The 15,627-nt window shown below is 42.4% G+C and overlaps 1 protein-coding gene across 1 annotated transcript in view; it reads right to left on the bottom strand.

Moving 5' to 3' along the window:
- Positions 1-367: 367 nt before the first annotated feature.
- The window catches only part of SNRNP40 (small nuclear ribonucleoprotein U5 subunit 40), a 16,839-nt gene continuing 1,579 nt past the window's right edge, over positions 368-15,627 (bottom strand). The window contains exons 3-10 of the mRNA XM_006269749.3: positions 13,200-13,293; positions 12,237-12,402; positions 10,931-11,053; positions 9,729-9,849; positions 8,265-8,347; positions 7,772-7,833; positions 2,569-2,672; positions 368-852 (exon numbers count right to left, since the gene is read on the bottom strand). Of these exons, the coding sequence (XP_006269811.1) occupies positions 803-852; positions 2,569-2,672; positions 7,772-7,833; positions 8,265-8,347; positions 9,729-9,849; positions 10,931-11,053; positions 12,237-12,402; positions 13,200-13,293 (803 nt within the window). The 3' untranslated portion in view covers positions 368-802. The remainder of the gene's footprint in view (positions 853-2,568; positions 2,673-7,771; positions 7,834-8,264; positions 8,348-9,728; positions 9,850-10,930; positions 11,054-12,236; positions 12,403-13,199; positions 13,294-15,627) is intronic.

A 15,627-nucleotide genomic window follows, 5' to 3' on the forward strand; every position in this document is an offset into this window, starting at 1 on the left:
TTGAAAACCTTGCTACTAGTCACTCTCATCCAGCTCAGGATGCTTGACACTACTCTCAAAGACCAAGCATATGGGGAGAGAGCAAGAGTGACTGGGCTGACACCTTTAACTGCTGATTATTAAGTCCTCTGCACTTTTACTAGATATTTCAGTCCTTTGTAAAGGTTATTTATGGCACATAGTGATTTGGCAACTGCTGAATCCTGTTTTCATTTTGAGTGGAAATGAGCTGTTTCCAGCGCGGTCACTCTTATTGCTCTGAAAAAAGAAGCTGCTCCTCTAAAGCTTCCTGTTACCTTAAAGCGAGTTTCCCCAGTTAAGAGCTACACAATAGAAAACAAACATAGCAATAAATCCCATCATACAATTCTTGTAAAAAGTTGTCTATTTAGTTTTTCTGTATAAAAACAAAGAAATCCTGGCCAGGAAATATACAAGTCACTTACTGAATTTTAACACATATTACAACAAATTTCAAGTTATTTGGGAACAGCCCAACAGCATCTTCTGCACCTGGTACTGAAAAACATGTCTTGAAAATTGTAAAAGGATTAGACTACACTCCATTTTCTGACTCTCTTCCCACCAAGAAGTCTATTTTTCTGTGTGGTAGGAGTATCCAAATAGTGCTTATCTGATGTCTTGCTGGCGAAGAGATAATAAGTATCACTCCGCAAATGAAGATGGCTCAATATTTTTGGTTACTGCATTGTCTGAATGGGCCAGCAGTGGTTAGAGGCAACACATTTCTACTACTGCAACCCAAAGGTGTTGAAGGCAGACATGAATCTGTTCTTCCACTTCACTGGATCTCTCCCATGTACAGTCTTTTGTCACTGGAGGCAGAGAGTACTGAGGAGGAGGAAACACAGAAAGTTAGGAGTCACAGGAGAGTTTAGCTACCAAATTAAAAGACAAGTGGGTCCTCAGCACTTATTTCACTTGACTACATAAAGTAAATTTTGAACCAAACATTTTCTCCTCAGAAATGCTTGGCAGAATTATCAATTTACTGGCAGCCAACCAAGTTTTCCATTGTTATTTTTCTACCCCAAGGTATACTTGGAAGTGTATTTCCTATTAAGTTATAATGCTGCTTATACAGTTATTGCCTGCTTGTATTAATCTCCTCGCTGTTTGTTTGTTTTTTAAGGCAATAAAATAGCAATGAAATGTCACAAAAATGTCATTTTTCTTTGGAAAAAAGCATTCAAATCGCAAGAATTAAGCACTATAATTCAGGCTGCTGGCCACTAGAGGGAGCAATGCTTATATAAAAAAGCCTCTAAGGGCCATTATTCTTGTTTACCACAAGTCATAAAAGTACAATGCAGCTATCATTCAAGCATAATGAAACACTGCTCTACCTTTAATTCAGAAGTCAATGTTCTCTGGATTCAGTGTATTATCACATTTGAGAACTCTCTATCCAGACATGATACCTCCCCCCCCATACAAAGGCCAGTCTTCCAGGCAAGTCAATGGGAGATGTTCTTTTTTTTTTTTTCTTGCATATGGACTTTACAGTTAGGTCCACCACAGTCTCATTATGGTTTAGAAAAACTAAGCTCCTCACTATGAAGAAGTCTGAATTTTGGGGCAGGCGGAGCAATTTACAAGATGAATTCCTTTTGACATTTACCAGGCGTCGACTGTACAAACCTCTGTGCAATGAGAGGACAGATTTCTTTTTTCTCTCTTTTTTTTTTTTTTTTTTTTGAGATGAATGATGATCCACAGAGGAGCTTAGCTGGTTGCAATTACAATTACCTGTTCTGCACCAAAGGGTCAAGATTGCTTGCCTTCTCTAGCACTCTCTGTGATCCAAATGCAGATCAGTGAATAACCAAGATAGAAACTCATAACTCATTGCACTCAAATCATACACCCAAAGCTCTGCTCGTATTTTCATTTTTGGGAAAAAAGCAGCTTCCAATTACTCTTACAAGGGCAACTTATGTCAGCTTCCTAACCAACGTAATGTAGTGACCTATCCTACAGCCAACAAGTCTTTGTTTCCATGGAAACAAATGTCACTGCAGCCCTCTCTGCACTACAGAAGATAGTCCTAAGAAACTGATGTTCAGAATGGTTTCAGCTAATGCACAGCATGGTTAACATGGCTATGGAAATGTTATCAATGCTGACTGGGTTAAATCGTCCCCTGTCCTCATGTGAATCCCAGTATTGTGAATTCTGTTACTAGTTCTTGGAACAGGGCGTTTCAAGAACCAACAACTCTCAAGGTCAAAACTAACTCTTCCTAACACACTCATACCCTGAAATCAAGAGGGCACAACTTCCGGGTGTGATGGGTTTATGTTAGGGGGAAATCAAACATCACCAGAGCAATGCAACTCATCCCAGGTAAGATGAATGAAAGTAAATATGGTTGAGTTATGCTGTTTGCTCAATGCAGCACTGCTGCTTGTACAAATCCTACAACAAAAAGCCCTTCTTTGGGGTTCTTGGGAAGTCATTCCAATACTACTAGGCCCAGAAATGTTTCAGTAGTTAGTCCCATTTCCCCAGGAGACTTCAGCTTATTGACAATTCAACATGACTTACTAATTGGTTCCTCTGGATGGAAAGCCACCTCATTTACTGAGCCAGCATGGCCTGGCAATTTGTAGAGAATTCTCCTGGAGGTTGTGTCCCACACATAAACAAACCTGCAAGATATAATCATTAAGAGTGTGAAACTTCCCAATGGTAGGACATCGAAAAGGAAAGCAACTGCCCCTAACCTGCCTGAATTTTGTAACACTTCTCCAATTACACTTTGATAATTACAAGTCTGTTTTCCAACTTTACGAACTGTGGATTTTCTCAAATTAAACCACATCACTGGGTTCAGGTAACCACAAGGACTGCATAATTTTCAGGAAGGGAAGTAAAGATTAAATCCAATAAAAAGAGACTTACGTGCTTACAAACGAGGTACTGCAGTGCCTAACTTTCAGGTACCTGTTTTCCAGAGTGTAATGCAGTAATGAAGATCAAAAATTTAGGCTCCATCCACCGGGCACAAGGAGGGTTCAGCACCCCAGAAGGGTGATCCAAAACATGCACACTTAATGGAAAGCCACCTAAACCTAGCCTTTAGGAAATGCTAAGTCAAGGGGTCTATATGAATGCATACACCCTCCTTAAAGCCCTTTGGCACTCATACTCCAAGCAGGAGCTTTATTTCCTGAGAAACCCAAGTGTATGATGGACTGGACTCCGACCAAGGACCCACAAAAAACTGTTTGTTTCAGGAGTGGAGATGAGCATACAGTGTTTTCCTTTAAAGGCCCAGCTGGGGGAGAGGGAGGAGAAGGAACAACTCATCGTGTTACATAGTTTAGTGCAGTGGTACTCAACATTTTGGCCCCTTAATCCAGATTAATGGTGCAGGGCCAGATCGGCCCCCGAGTTTTGGGATTGGGCTCTGAGGCCCCACACTGCCCCAGTCTAGTGCACAGAGTCACAGCCTATGGGGAGCTTCATGGGCCAGGGACTTAATACCTGTGCTCTAATGGGTAGAGAACTGCCCAGGACATGGGAAACTTGAATTTGAGAAAAAGTCCTCAGCCTTGGGAGGCAAGATGATGTCAAATCACATTCCAATCTCCAAGGAATGTCCTAACCACCCAGCTATAGATAAGGTGAGAGTTATCACTGTGCAATAGGGAAATGCAATATTCATAGGGTCAGAAAGGGACCCAGATACTGTAGCTTGGGACACTCATTTGGAAAGGGGGAATCCTGACTTCTAGTTCTGTTCCTTGGACTATTGCACGTTACCATCACTCAATTTAATTAAAAATCCCACAGAAATAATCCTAGAATGATGAACCCAGGACTCCCCCAACCGCAAAGGACAGTATCCTAATGCCAGACTGGAGTCAGGCTACCCCTTGTACTCTGTCTTCCTGGCCTCTGAATCTTGAAATCCTAGCTGAACAGCAGCACATCTTCAAAAGGAAGTAGGGAAGGTGGCTCGTGCATAGCCTAGCCTACAGCTTCGTGGTTAGCACGCTCTCCTGAGACTTGGGAGATGTAGCTCTGAACCCCTCCTGGGTGAGGAAAGCCTAGAGCCCAGGTGTCCTGTTTCCTGCATATTTGCTAACCGGTAAGTTATTACATCACAGGCACCTAGAAAAATACGCAGGAGAAACCAGGAGACAACTACTGGGTTTTACATGCTTCTGGGGCTAGGTGGGACTTAAATCTGGCTAACAGAAGGTGTCACTCACACGCTGAGAAGAGCACAATACCAAGCCTTACCAGTTGGAGTTCACACATGTGGGCAGGGAACACGCACATCTACTGAGTCAGAGATCTTTTACAGGAGAAGGGCAAGAAACGACCAGCCAAAACCAGTTTAATTCCTCTACATACAACCTTCACAGAAAACGGCCATTTCCCATGCAGCGACAAAGCCACAATTTACTACTAAGCATTATAAAGTTATTAGAGAGCTGACCAGATTTTCACAAAGCCCATCTGATCACCCCTTCCACATATCTCCCTCTACCTCTCCTGCTTCCACCTTTCCTGGCTACATCACCTTGCTTAAAGGACACTGTGAAAGAGATGCTCAAACACTTCATGTAATGGTTCAAAAATAAACTGCTGACACTATGAGAAGTTCAACTTTTAAGGACATTATGTTTATAAACAGTCTGCATTTAAAAAGGGATAAAAACCCATTACATATCAACACTCCAGAATGCAAATTTGTGCAGAAACATTTTTCCTTGTTGGAAATGCTCTTCACTTTGTATGTCATTAGCTGATTCGTTAACATGCAAGTTTTACTGAAAAATAAGGTGGTGTTTTGACCTCAGCTGCAGTGAGATTTTATAGGAGTACTTTTTGTCAGTCAGAATGGAAGGAGCTATTCTGAAAGAAGCATTATAAACTAGGCAAGACTACATTATATCCTACTTGAACCACTTCCTTTCAAATATACCACAAGTGCTTTACCACATGAAATACTACTTGTAACAAAGTTCACATCTCTTAAAAAATCAGTGACATGGGTATAGGAAGGCTGCCAGTTATGGACTACATTTAGACTGCCTTCTCATTTTGCTTTGCCTTGGAAACATTAGCAGAAAGAAGAATTGTTCGTGCAAGTGACCAGTGTCTAAGACTAATTCTATTAAGTAGGAAAATAATTTTGACAGTCTAGTAATTGGCTTGTCTAACTGTGGATACTGGATCTGCTGCACTCAAGGCAAAAGGCATTGCTGGGTCCAAAGGGGACACTGCAAAGAACGGGAACACAAAAGATGATCAGACAAGAACAACAACCAAAAAAAGAAGAGAGTAAAAGCCAGCTACCATGTTATTGAAAAAAGATGTCTCTATAAATGGAGCTGGGCAGCTCCATGTTTCTAGTCTCAACCTTGCAGCCAACATCCTCTGCATTAAACTCTTTTTTCAGCAGCTATGCCAACAAATCTGGATGCCACTTTTATCTCACTTATGCATTATTATCAGAAATTGAGATTTTGCAGACCAATTCCTCAGTGGGCACATCTACACGAGACGTTTACTGCTGACTGGCTAATTAGCTCAGTGGTAAATGTCTCGGTGTCTACATGTGTGGTCCTATTAGGCTGCCTGAAACTAATAAATTCCGCAGCACGGTAGTTGCGGAGTTTTTTTACTCTGCAGCACTGCATATATAGACGCTGATATGGCTGGCTGGGGCACAAGGGTGGTTCAGCGCAGGAGCTGCCTGGCAGCTAGTCTTGCAATGGAAAACACCTTATGCCCAAACCAGCTTCTACGCAGCACACTGAGCCAGGTTGGAGCAGCCCTACCCTGTTGACCCTTGAGCCCTCTACCAGCTGGGGCTGCTCCGACCCAGCTCAACATGCTGTGGTCCTGGGTACATGTATAAATGCAGCATCTGAGAGCAATAGACTCTGGTGCAATATGCACTGGAATTTACTGAGTCACATTAATATGCATGTGTTGATGTGCCCAGTAGCACCTGTTCAATCTTACAGTCTGCAGTAGGGGTTTACAGAGCTAACTGAAGGTAGAATTTTCCCTGCATTTAAAATGTTGTTAACATTTAGCTGAAACAGAAGCCAGCTCTCTCCTTGCTGACTCTACTGGGCCAACTCATCTTTGCTAATCAAGTATGTCTGTTTGAAGAGGTACATAGAGTAGATCTGCTCTGTAAAAAGTACTCCCTTTTGAGGCTGGAAGCACTCTATAAATTGTTTTAATGAAACAAGTAAGAGGGAAATATATGCTGAAAACAAACATGTGACTTAGGTGCGAACACTTATTTAATGGAGCATCTATTTAAACCAGAGCCAGGCTATTTAAACTCGAAGGTGAGAACTGTGACAAATCTTTGCTCTGAAACATTCCCTCCTGCTGTATATTTTCTTTAATGCCGCGGGGGAGAGGGATGGCACTTTTAATTGGATCTTTTCACCACAACAAGCTCTTCAAGGCTCAGCAGATAGAGAGTCTAATATGTGTAAAATAACTATCTAAATTTAGCCAGCGTAAGGTCCATGCAATACAGCAGGAAGCCAATCAATAGCTGGCAACCAACTTTTACACCTCAAAGAAGCAGAACAATTATTTTAATTTTGCTTTCTTACCAGGGCTTTAACAAAAAGACTCTCGGCAGACACATAGGCAGAAATATTAGATACTGGCCTCACCTCTACTGCCACTGTTGAGTTCAGGTTGTGGAACTGCACCTAGCACCTTGGGAACTAACTTAATACCTTTGACTTTAACACTGAGTCCTCAAGTTCAGGACCAGCCACAGCACTAACAAACAATAGTAGCTCTACTGTATAAGTAGTAACAAATTACCATTACATGTAGCAGCATTTGGAGGAAGTGTCATACCAAGGTCACTTGGTCCACCAGCTGGTCCTTACGTAACCAGACAACAAAACCAAGAATTCCTCCCCTTACACATTATTATAAGTTTGTTTTTCTGCTGACTGCACCTGCCCATATGCCCATCTTGAATCTGTGCTTGCCAAGGAGCTATATACCACTCAATGTGCATTTAGAGGAATTCCTTGCAGCTGTGTCAGCATCCAGCTTCATCTTATCCCATGCTGCAATCCAACTTTTCTGGATTACTCTGTTCTCCTCCTTGGTTGTCCTTCGTTTACAGCACCTTCCTATTTCAGATCCCAGAGGGAGCTAATTTATACACCTTTTTACTCTTTCAAAATCATTAGCAATAATATAAAATTGAAATAAACCTAGCAGGGACCCCTTGACTACTCCACTGAACATTGCTCACACAGCAATCTAGCTCTGCTTCTGATCCTTTGGTTCATTTTCAGATCAGCTGAATGTAGTAATACACAATCCATCTGATTATGGTGCTTCTAGTGCAGTGCACATCCAGTGCTCCAAGAGACTCAGATATGCTACAGAACATTCCTTTTCAACCGCATTTACCTGGCACCATAAAGTTGTTTCTAAACCTGGTTCTGTTTATTCTTGAAGGCTTACCACCCTTAGGGTTAACAGGCAAAGAACATAAAAATCAATTTGTCACAGATATCGTGGCAACACAAAATACCTCTATATTGTTGCATTAATGGCCTGCTGTGTTAGGACCAGTAATTTCATTCCCAGCCCTGCCTCTGACCTTGTGAACTGTATGTGCCTCTCCTTCCTCATTTGGGAAATTGGTCTACTAGTATAGGACTCCCAGGGTTAAGCTTTGCCAATGCCTCTAAAATACTTTGGGGTGGAAGGTGACACAGGATGATTAACTTACCGGTCTGCTGACCCGCCTGCAATTTTACTCCCATCTGGTGACCATGAACATCTCAGAAGATTCTGAACAAAACCAAGAATACATGTTTCCGCTTATGAAACAAGATTTAGTTTTCCCTTTTACTTGAAATAAAGTCACCACAAGAGACTTTAAATATCACATACCCCACTTTAATGATCTCCCTTTGGAAGACGTGCCTGTAATTACAGGTTGTATTTTATTGCTGGAAATATCCAGTGTCTTGTTATTTTACACAAACTAGATACTAAATGTGGAAAATGTTTAATTTACAGCTAATTATAGCTGAACCGAGCAAAGAAATCTTGTTACTGTGACTTTAATTGGAATCCCACTTTACACATTAATCTTATCCTTCGTCCTTATTAAAGCTTTTCTGGTTTATATTTTGAGCTTAAAAACAATTTACAGACAAGTTAATGGACAGTGGTAGTGCTTCATAAACAAGCACTACTACACTTAGTAGCGTACTCACCTTCTCAAAGTTATGTACGTTCCCCTGAAATATCTTTACGCACCTCTCTTTAGGGGCAAATGGACGCACATCCCAGATACGAACTGTAACAGAGCACAGCTGTCAGCAATTAGCTAAAGGCCACCATAAAACTGGGTGCCAGCAGCCTCTGCACACCAGAGATGATGGGATTAGCAAGCCTCCAGAAATTATTTATTTTCTCTTACAGGCATTTTCTAATGAATCAAGACTTTACTGTAAGCCAGAACTCCTGGGTTCTATGGCCGGCTCTGTCCCTGACCTACCACATCACTTCAGGCAAATCATATATGCAATTGCTTTTAAAAAACCTTGGTTAAGTGCTTTGAGAGTTATAGAACAACTGCAATATTTAAGTGCTCTTTTTAAAATTAATACTCATATGAAAACTAGACAAGGTTCCTTGGGTGAACTTGATATCTTTTATTAGACCAACCCAAATGGTTGGAGAACAGTTATTAAGCAAGCTTTTGGGTTCAAAAACCCTTCGTCAGGCTAAGGAAGCTTCAGCAGTTGGTGTGTGCTGAAGCTTCCTTAGCCTGACGAAGGGTTTTTGAACCTGAAAGCTTGCTTAAAATAACTATTCTCCAACCATTTGGGTTGGCCTAATAAAAGATACCAGGTTCACCTAAGGAACCTTGTCTGCCTGTGTCCTTAGACCAACACGGCTACAACCCAAACCCCCATATCAAAACTACTAATTCAAAAACTATTACACAAAGTAAGCCATCTTTGTTGGGGAGGGCTTTTAGCCCTTTTCTGCTTTAAGTATATATACTATCAAAAATGAATTAAAATGATCAGTTATAGTCAAGCAATTTTATCTGGGCCAAATCCCTTTCCTGTCCTCCTCCCCTATCACAAGTAGGGAAATTGGAATTAAGTTTGAATTTCCATCCTTCATTCAGTAAATATTTTAGAGAACCTTGTAACGCTTCAGCAGAGGAGGGCATTTCTGATCCCAAACCCCGAGACTCGCATTCAGATTTATTGTGTTAGGGTTGTTGCTGAAACAACTGACTTTTGCCAAACTGAAAATCATGAAACTGGGAGATAGACAAATTTGTTTTGACCTGAACAGAAGTGGGGTTACTCCCCCATCGAACATTCCCAAGCACTTTCTCATCTGTCCAAAGTAACTTGTGAAGGGCTGCCTTCATTTCTCTTTGAGATGAAGAGATAATGAGCCTTACTGGGTGCAAAAGAGCATAACTGTATGTAAAGATTCTCTAACACTGAAACTACAGCTCATGCAGGACCCTAGGCCATCATCTGTGTATCAGAAGACTAGTCCAGCTCTTTCTGTGTTCATCTGGACAGTTGCATCAAGTTACAGTACTCCTCCCAGAACATAATGCAATTCCACTTCTAAACCAGCTGAATTTCTCTGTGACATCTGCCTGCCTGCCTGTGTTTTTACTGCAAGACAGAAACAGTGGAAATTACCTGTGTTGTCCATTGCATTGGAAAGCAAGTAAGAGCCTTCTGAACTGAGACTGAGGCCAGTTACTGAGTCTGCGTGCCCTCTCATTGTGTATGTTAGTTTGTTCTGGCGAAGATCCCATACCTTTAGGGAAAGCATACATACATGTTACATTAATGGAGAGCAAAATAGCAGTAAGTGCAAGTAAATACAGACTGGCGGAAGAAGCAGCCTGATGGCTCTGGAGCCTGAATCCACAAAACGGATATGGCAACAATACCTTCTTCACACCACCTCAATCTGGCTCAAGTTTGTCTTAGAGAGAACACTTCTTAGGCCTGTTTGCTGGAAGTGTTAACAAAATCCACTTAGGACAATTTATGCCATTGATTCCTATTCAAATGACCAAATGGAACTACTACCCCAAATCATTTCACAAAGATCACAGAACAGTCACAATACTGAAACAACTTCCAGTCACTACTGGGATGACTTAAGCTCATGAACTGGAAGACAAGCTCCTCATTTGTCCCAGGCAGAAAAGGACATATAGTTTAGCATAGTTCTTACCAAAGATACGCAACTATTTCAGGCACTAAGGACTATACAGTAGTAAGAAGCTAGATCTCCTACAGCTGTCTGAATACTGCAAACCATTTGACATAGAGGAGGTGGTAGCCAGGTGTTGTGCTCTGTTCTTACTCAAATAGCTATCATGGAGCCTTTATGCTTCTACTTGTCAGGCAGAGGTTGTCATTTCAGTACTACCTTTGAGCAATGTATTTCACAAGGGTGGGACTCCCCATGCCCAGAACCAATGTGCCCAAGTCTCAGATGAGACTGAAACTTAAGTTTCTGAGACAGTACTGCTGTCTGACCAAATAAGCAAGTTAGAATTGTTTTACTGATTCAAGAGTAGCCGATTAGTTTAAAATGAAATCACTGAAGTTGACCTTAGACATCTATCAACTCTTTTCTTACTTAATTGACGATAAAACATATCCTTGTAAAAACTAAAGCAAAGCCTGGAAACAGTGTAAACATACAGAGGACAAGTCAACCTAGTTCTCTAATCCACACAATTATAATCAAGTGTCAGACTTCAGTCACCACCAAGTTGTATCCATTATACCCAATATAATATGAATGTTCTCCTTAAAAGGTTTTGGGAATCTAATTTTTTTGATGATTACAGTAGACAATTATGATAAAACAGACAGCATACCTTGATATCATTGTCTATGCCTCCTGAGATAATTTGGTCACTGGTGTCATTGAAGGTTACTGCCAATACCTGATAAGTATTTTGAAATGTCTGGACAGCAGCTTTTTTCCTGATATCCCACAGCTGAAAGAACATGGGAAACAACAATTTAAATTATAAGTATAATGCATATTTCATAATACAACTACAGTAAGATGCTCACAAACCAAAGTGCTAAAGGATTCAATCTGGGTGAGAGGACCTCAACAAAACCTATGGTCCTACCATCATGTTAGACTTTTTAAAATGTATTTTCTTTTTTGGGGAGGAAGGGGGAAAATGTTCTGAAAGGGGGGAGGGGAGCATGATTTGGGCCACATTTGTAAATAAACATGAAACTAATTTGGATACATTTCTTTATTTAGTATTACTAGCACAAAGTTCATTATAAAGCACTACACACATTATTGGCACTGTACCGATTCAGAGACACAACCTTAAATTATTAATTTCTTTGGGTTAAATGGATCATATGCACTTTTCTGTAGCATTTTCTTCTTCCTCCTCAGACTTGCACATGAGTTGCAGGATGTATGAGGAACTGTATATTTCTATTTTACATGCTTGCTATTTAAGCTGCTAACTAATGAATCTATAAGAGCAAGACTAAGGGCAGAACTTGATCTATTTAGTTGTTTTGTTCTAGGAAAAAAGGAAAGAAAGATAGAAATCCTTTTTCCAATTGTATTCTCATGTTCTTTCCTAGTACAGTAAAAGCTGCGCTATCAGGCACCTTACGAGCCAGCATGCTGGCTTGTAAGGTAAAAGCGAAACCATAAGTGCCTACCGTGGCACTTCCGGTTTCGCCAAGCCCCCGTGGTCCAGGTCAAAGCAGCCTGCGCTGCCAAGCCCCTATGGCCCAGGGCATAGCACCTGCACAGGGCCTGCCTCCCTGCCCCTCAGGGCCCACAGGAGGGACGGCCTCTCCATTAACTGGTATATTTTGTTATCTGGCACCCACCATTCTCCACGGGTGCCGGATAACAAAGCTTTTACTATATGAGTTTTTAAAAAGTTCAGTCCTATTTCTCCAAATCATTTCACGACTAACGCGTGAGAATAATTAGGGAAGTTACTGAGCTGAATCAAGTTGGAATTTAGCGTTCTGGAATAAAAGAAGTCAGAAGAAAAAGTGTTTCTTTCAATTATTTGTGCAAAGATCACTGCTGTTCAAGTGTGTTATTCAAAATTTTTATTTCATTTTTTAATCAGTATTTCTTGGTATGCTTTCCATCACTGCGACCATCAAAACATACACAGTACTGACCTTTACTGTCCCATCATCACTGCCTGTGCAGACAAGCTGGGGTCCCCTCCTGGCTGGGTAACAGGAGTTAACAAATGATGTATGCCCCTTCAGCCTTTTCACTCTTTCTCCCGTCTCACTATCCCATACAGCTACTGTTTTATCTGTGGATGCTGAGAAGAGCATGCTATGGGAGAGAGAGAAAGAAAAGGAATAACTATGAAGTTCTGAAACTCTACTCTTCATTTACTCCCAAACTCCAACAGGAATGCTGCTGTGCAGAAGACTAAGTTCAATACTCAGAGGCAAATACAAAAGATGGCTTGTAAGTTACTTTAGCAGGGTCTGGGCTAGCCTGATGGTGAAAAAGCCTACTCTGAATATGCCCCTCTCTCCACTTACTAGAAGGGAATGTACTGGCTCTTCTCTTCCCAGCATGACTCGGTCTGCTGGTGGAAAGGAAGAATCTTTTGTAACCTGATATAGTGTCTGATCATGGGAGTCATCTTCCCAAATTAATTAATAGATTCAATAATTGCAGGGGTAGAAAAGAGGACATAAGAACTGTCATTCACTAGGTCAGACAACAGGTCTATCCTGCCCAGTATCCTGCGTCACACAGTGGTAGAGAATAGATGCCAAAAAGGAGAGTGAACAGGGTACAACTAAGATTTTTTCCACTGTTCCTCTCACTTGCAGCCTCCATTATTTAAAGTCTAGGAAGTTCTGATTCAGAGGAACTAGCTCCCATGCTTATAGCTACTGAAGAGGTAGCCAAGGAGGTATGCAATAGCTTACACTTACTAGTGACAAGTTCCCACTTGCCTGGGATAAGTGTTTCCCAAGCTCTGCCCAAGAGTGAAAAAGGACAAGTACATGTGGCAGCATCTTTCATGAAAACTCTCCCCTAAAACATTTTGCAGAATTAAAAAAACAGGAGGTAAATAAGCAAATAATAAATCAAATCAGTTCCATATAACTTACCTGCCATCAGTATTATAGTGCAACTCCATTACTGCGCCACTGTGCCCTTTCAGAGTAGCATAGTTATCACAATCTCCATAAACATTCCACAGCACTGAAGAGAGAGCGAGAAAGAATCATGGAAAGTTAGGGATGGAAGGGACCTCAGGAGGTCATCTAGTGCAAAGCAGGACCATCCCCACCTAGATCATCCCAATCATCCCAGCCAAAGCTTTGGGATTTGAAAATAGCTAAGGATGGAGCTTCTGCCACGGTACTGGGTAAACCTGTTCCAGTGTTTTACTACCCTCCTAGTGAGAAAAGTCTTCCTAATATCTAACCTAAACTACGCTTGCTGTACCTTGAGATAGGTGCTCCTTGTTCTGTCATCTGCTACCAATAAGAACAGTCTAGCTCCATCTTCTTTCGAACCCTACTTCGGGTACTTGAAGGCTGCTATTAAATCCCGCCTCAATCTTCTCTTCTCCAGACTCAGTAAGCCCAGTTCCCTCAGTCTTTCTTCATAAGCTATGTGCCCCAGCCCCCAAATCATTTTATTTTCCTCTGCTGGACTCTCTCCAATTTGTCCACATCCCTTCTTCCCTTCTGTAGTGGGAGGCCCAAAACTGAAATTAGTACACCAGCTGTGGTCTCACCGGTGCTGAACAGAGGGGAAGAATCACTTCCCCTGACCTGGTGGCAACACACCTACCAATGCAGCCCAGTATACTGTTAGCCTTCTTGGCCACAGGGTCACACTGCTGGTTCATATTCAGCTTATTGTCCACTATAACTCCCAGATAGTTCTCTGCAGAGATGCTGCCCAGCCAGTAAGCCCCCAGCCCATACCGATGCATAGGACTATTCCGTCTTAAGTGCAGGGCTTTGCACTTGTCCTTGTTGAACCTCATGAGATTTCTTTTGGATCAATTCTCCAATTTGTCTAGGGCACTCTGAATCCTAGCCCTACCCTCCAGCATATATACTACTCCCCCCAGCTTGGTGTCATCTGCAAACTTGCTGAGGGTGCACTCTATGCTATCTTCCAAGTCACCGATGAAGACATTGAACAAAATCAGCCTCAGGACTGACTTCTGTGGCACTCCACTTTGATACCAGCTGCCAACCAGACATTGAGTCATTAATTACTACTCTCTGAGCCTGATGATCAGAGAGATCAATACCAGTTTGCTGAAGTCCCCAAAGCAATGCTCTCAGAACTCACTAAGACAAAGCATCTGCAATAATTGGCAAGCTCTACAAATACAAGTTTTTAACTAGAAAGTCTTCAAATGATGCATAGGCTTAATGTGAGCCCTATGTGGCTGAGATGGGTGGAAAACTTAGGGCCTTGTTGCATAGTAATTTTGGGCATATCCTAAAGCTCTTAAACCCTGGACTATGTACCCATGCTATGTCCCAGGGAAGCAAGCAAGAGAAGGGTTAACCAGGAAGGGAAGCAGTACACGGTTGCTGCTGCTACCTGGGTTGCTGCTCTGCCTAGAGCCTCTGGGCTGAGTCTGCATAGAGAGCAGCAGCAGCAGCATGCTAGGCAGGTAGGTTAACCCTTTTTTTGCCTGCTCCCTTGGGACAGTCAGCCAAGCAGCCTCAAGTAGATGGGGGCAGGAGGGAATTCTGATGGGCAGTGGTGAACTAAGGGAGCCCTAGGGCCAAACTTGGTATTGGAGGGGAGGAGAGATTCTTACTTTCCAATCCTCTACGCCCTTGCTGGCCTGAAGTGTGACTGCTCCAAATTCAAGCTAGCACTAACACTGATCAACATTTTTGTGGCTTACAGTGTGAGATGCAACAAGGTTCTTATGTTAAGTTATACTTAAGTCAGGGGCGTCAAACATGCAGCCCACAGAGCCCTGCCATTGGGCTTTGGGGCTGTTCCCAGGGTCGCCCCTGGATCTAATCAGACACACATGGGGAATATCGCATGAGGCTGGTCCATGGGCCAGATAAGGCCTAAGGACCCCCTCCCCTTCCTACCTCTACAAGCATATCTGATCTGGTGGCTGCTCCAGGTCTGAGACCCATAATGTGTGGAATGGATCCCAGAGTGGGCACCGCACATGGTACAGTCAGCCAACTCCAGCTGGTCCAAGACCTGCACTGCGTGCAGTGCTTGTAGGTACTATGTGCAGCGCAGATCCCAAACTGGCCAGAGCAGGTGCAGTGTGCAGCACAGTCCTAGAGCTGTTGGGGTTGGCAGAGTCCAGCAACTGTGTGAAATGCAGCTGCTGCTCCCCGCTGGACTGTACTGCATGTGGCATCCATTCCAGCTACATGCAGCACGAGTCTCAGCAGCTGCAGGGGGGGATCCAGTTTGTGGACTGGCTCCACACCATTCATCCAGCTTGTGGGGCCAGAGGAGTGTGACACCCCTGACTTGAATTATATTTATGTTCTTAGACCAAACAGAATGTATGAATTAGCTGCCATA

The sequence above is a fragment of the Alligator mississippiensis genome, chromosome 6, assembly GCF_030867095.1.
Source record: "Alligator mississippiensis isolate rAllMis1 chromosome 6, rAllMis1, whole genome shotgun sequence".
NCBI lineage: Eukaryota > Metazoa > Chordata > Crocodylia > Alligatoridae > Alligator > Alligator mississippiensis.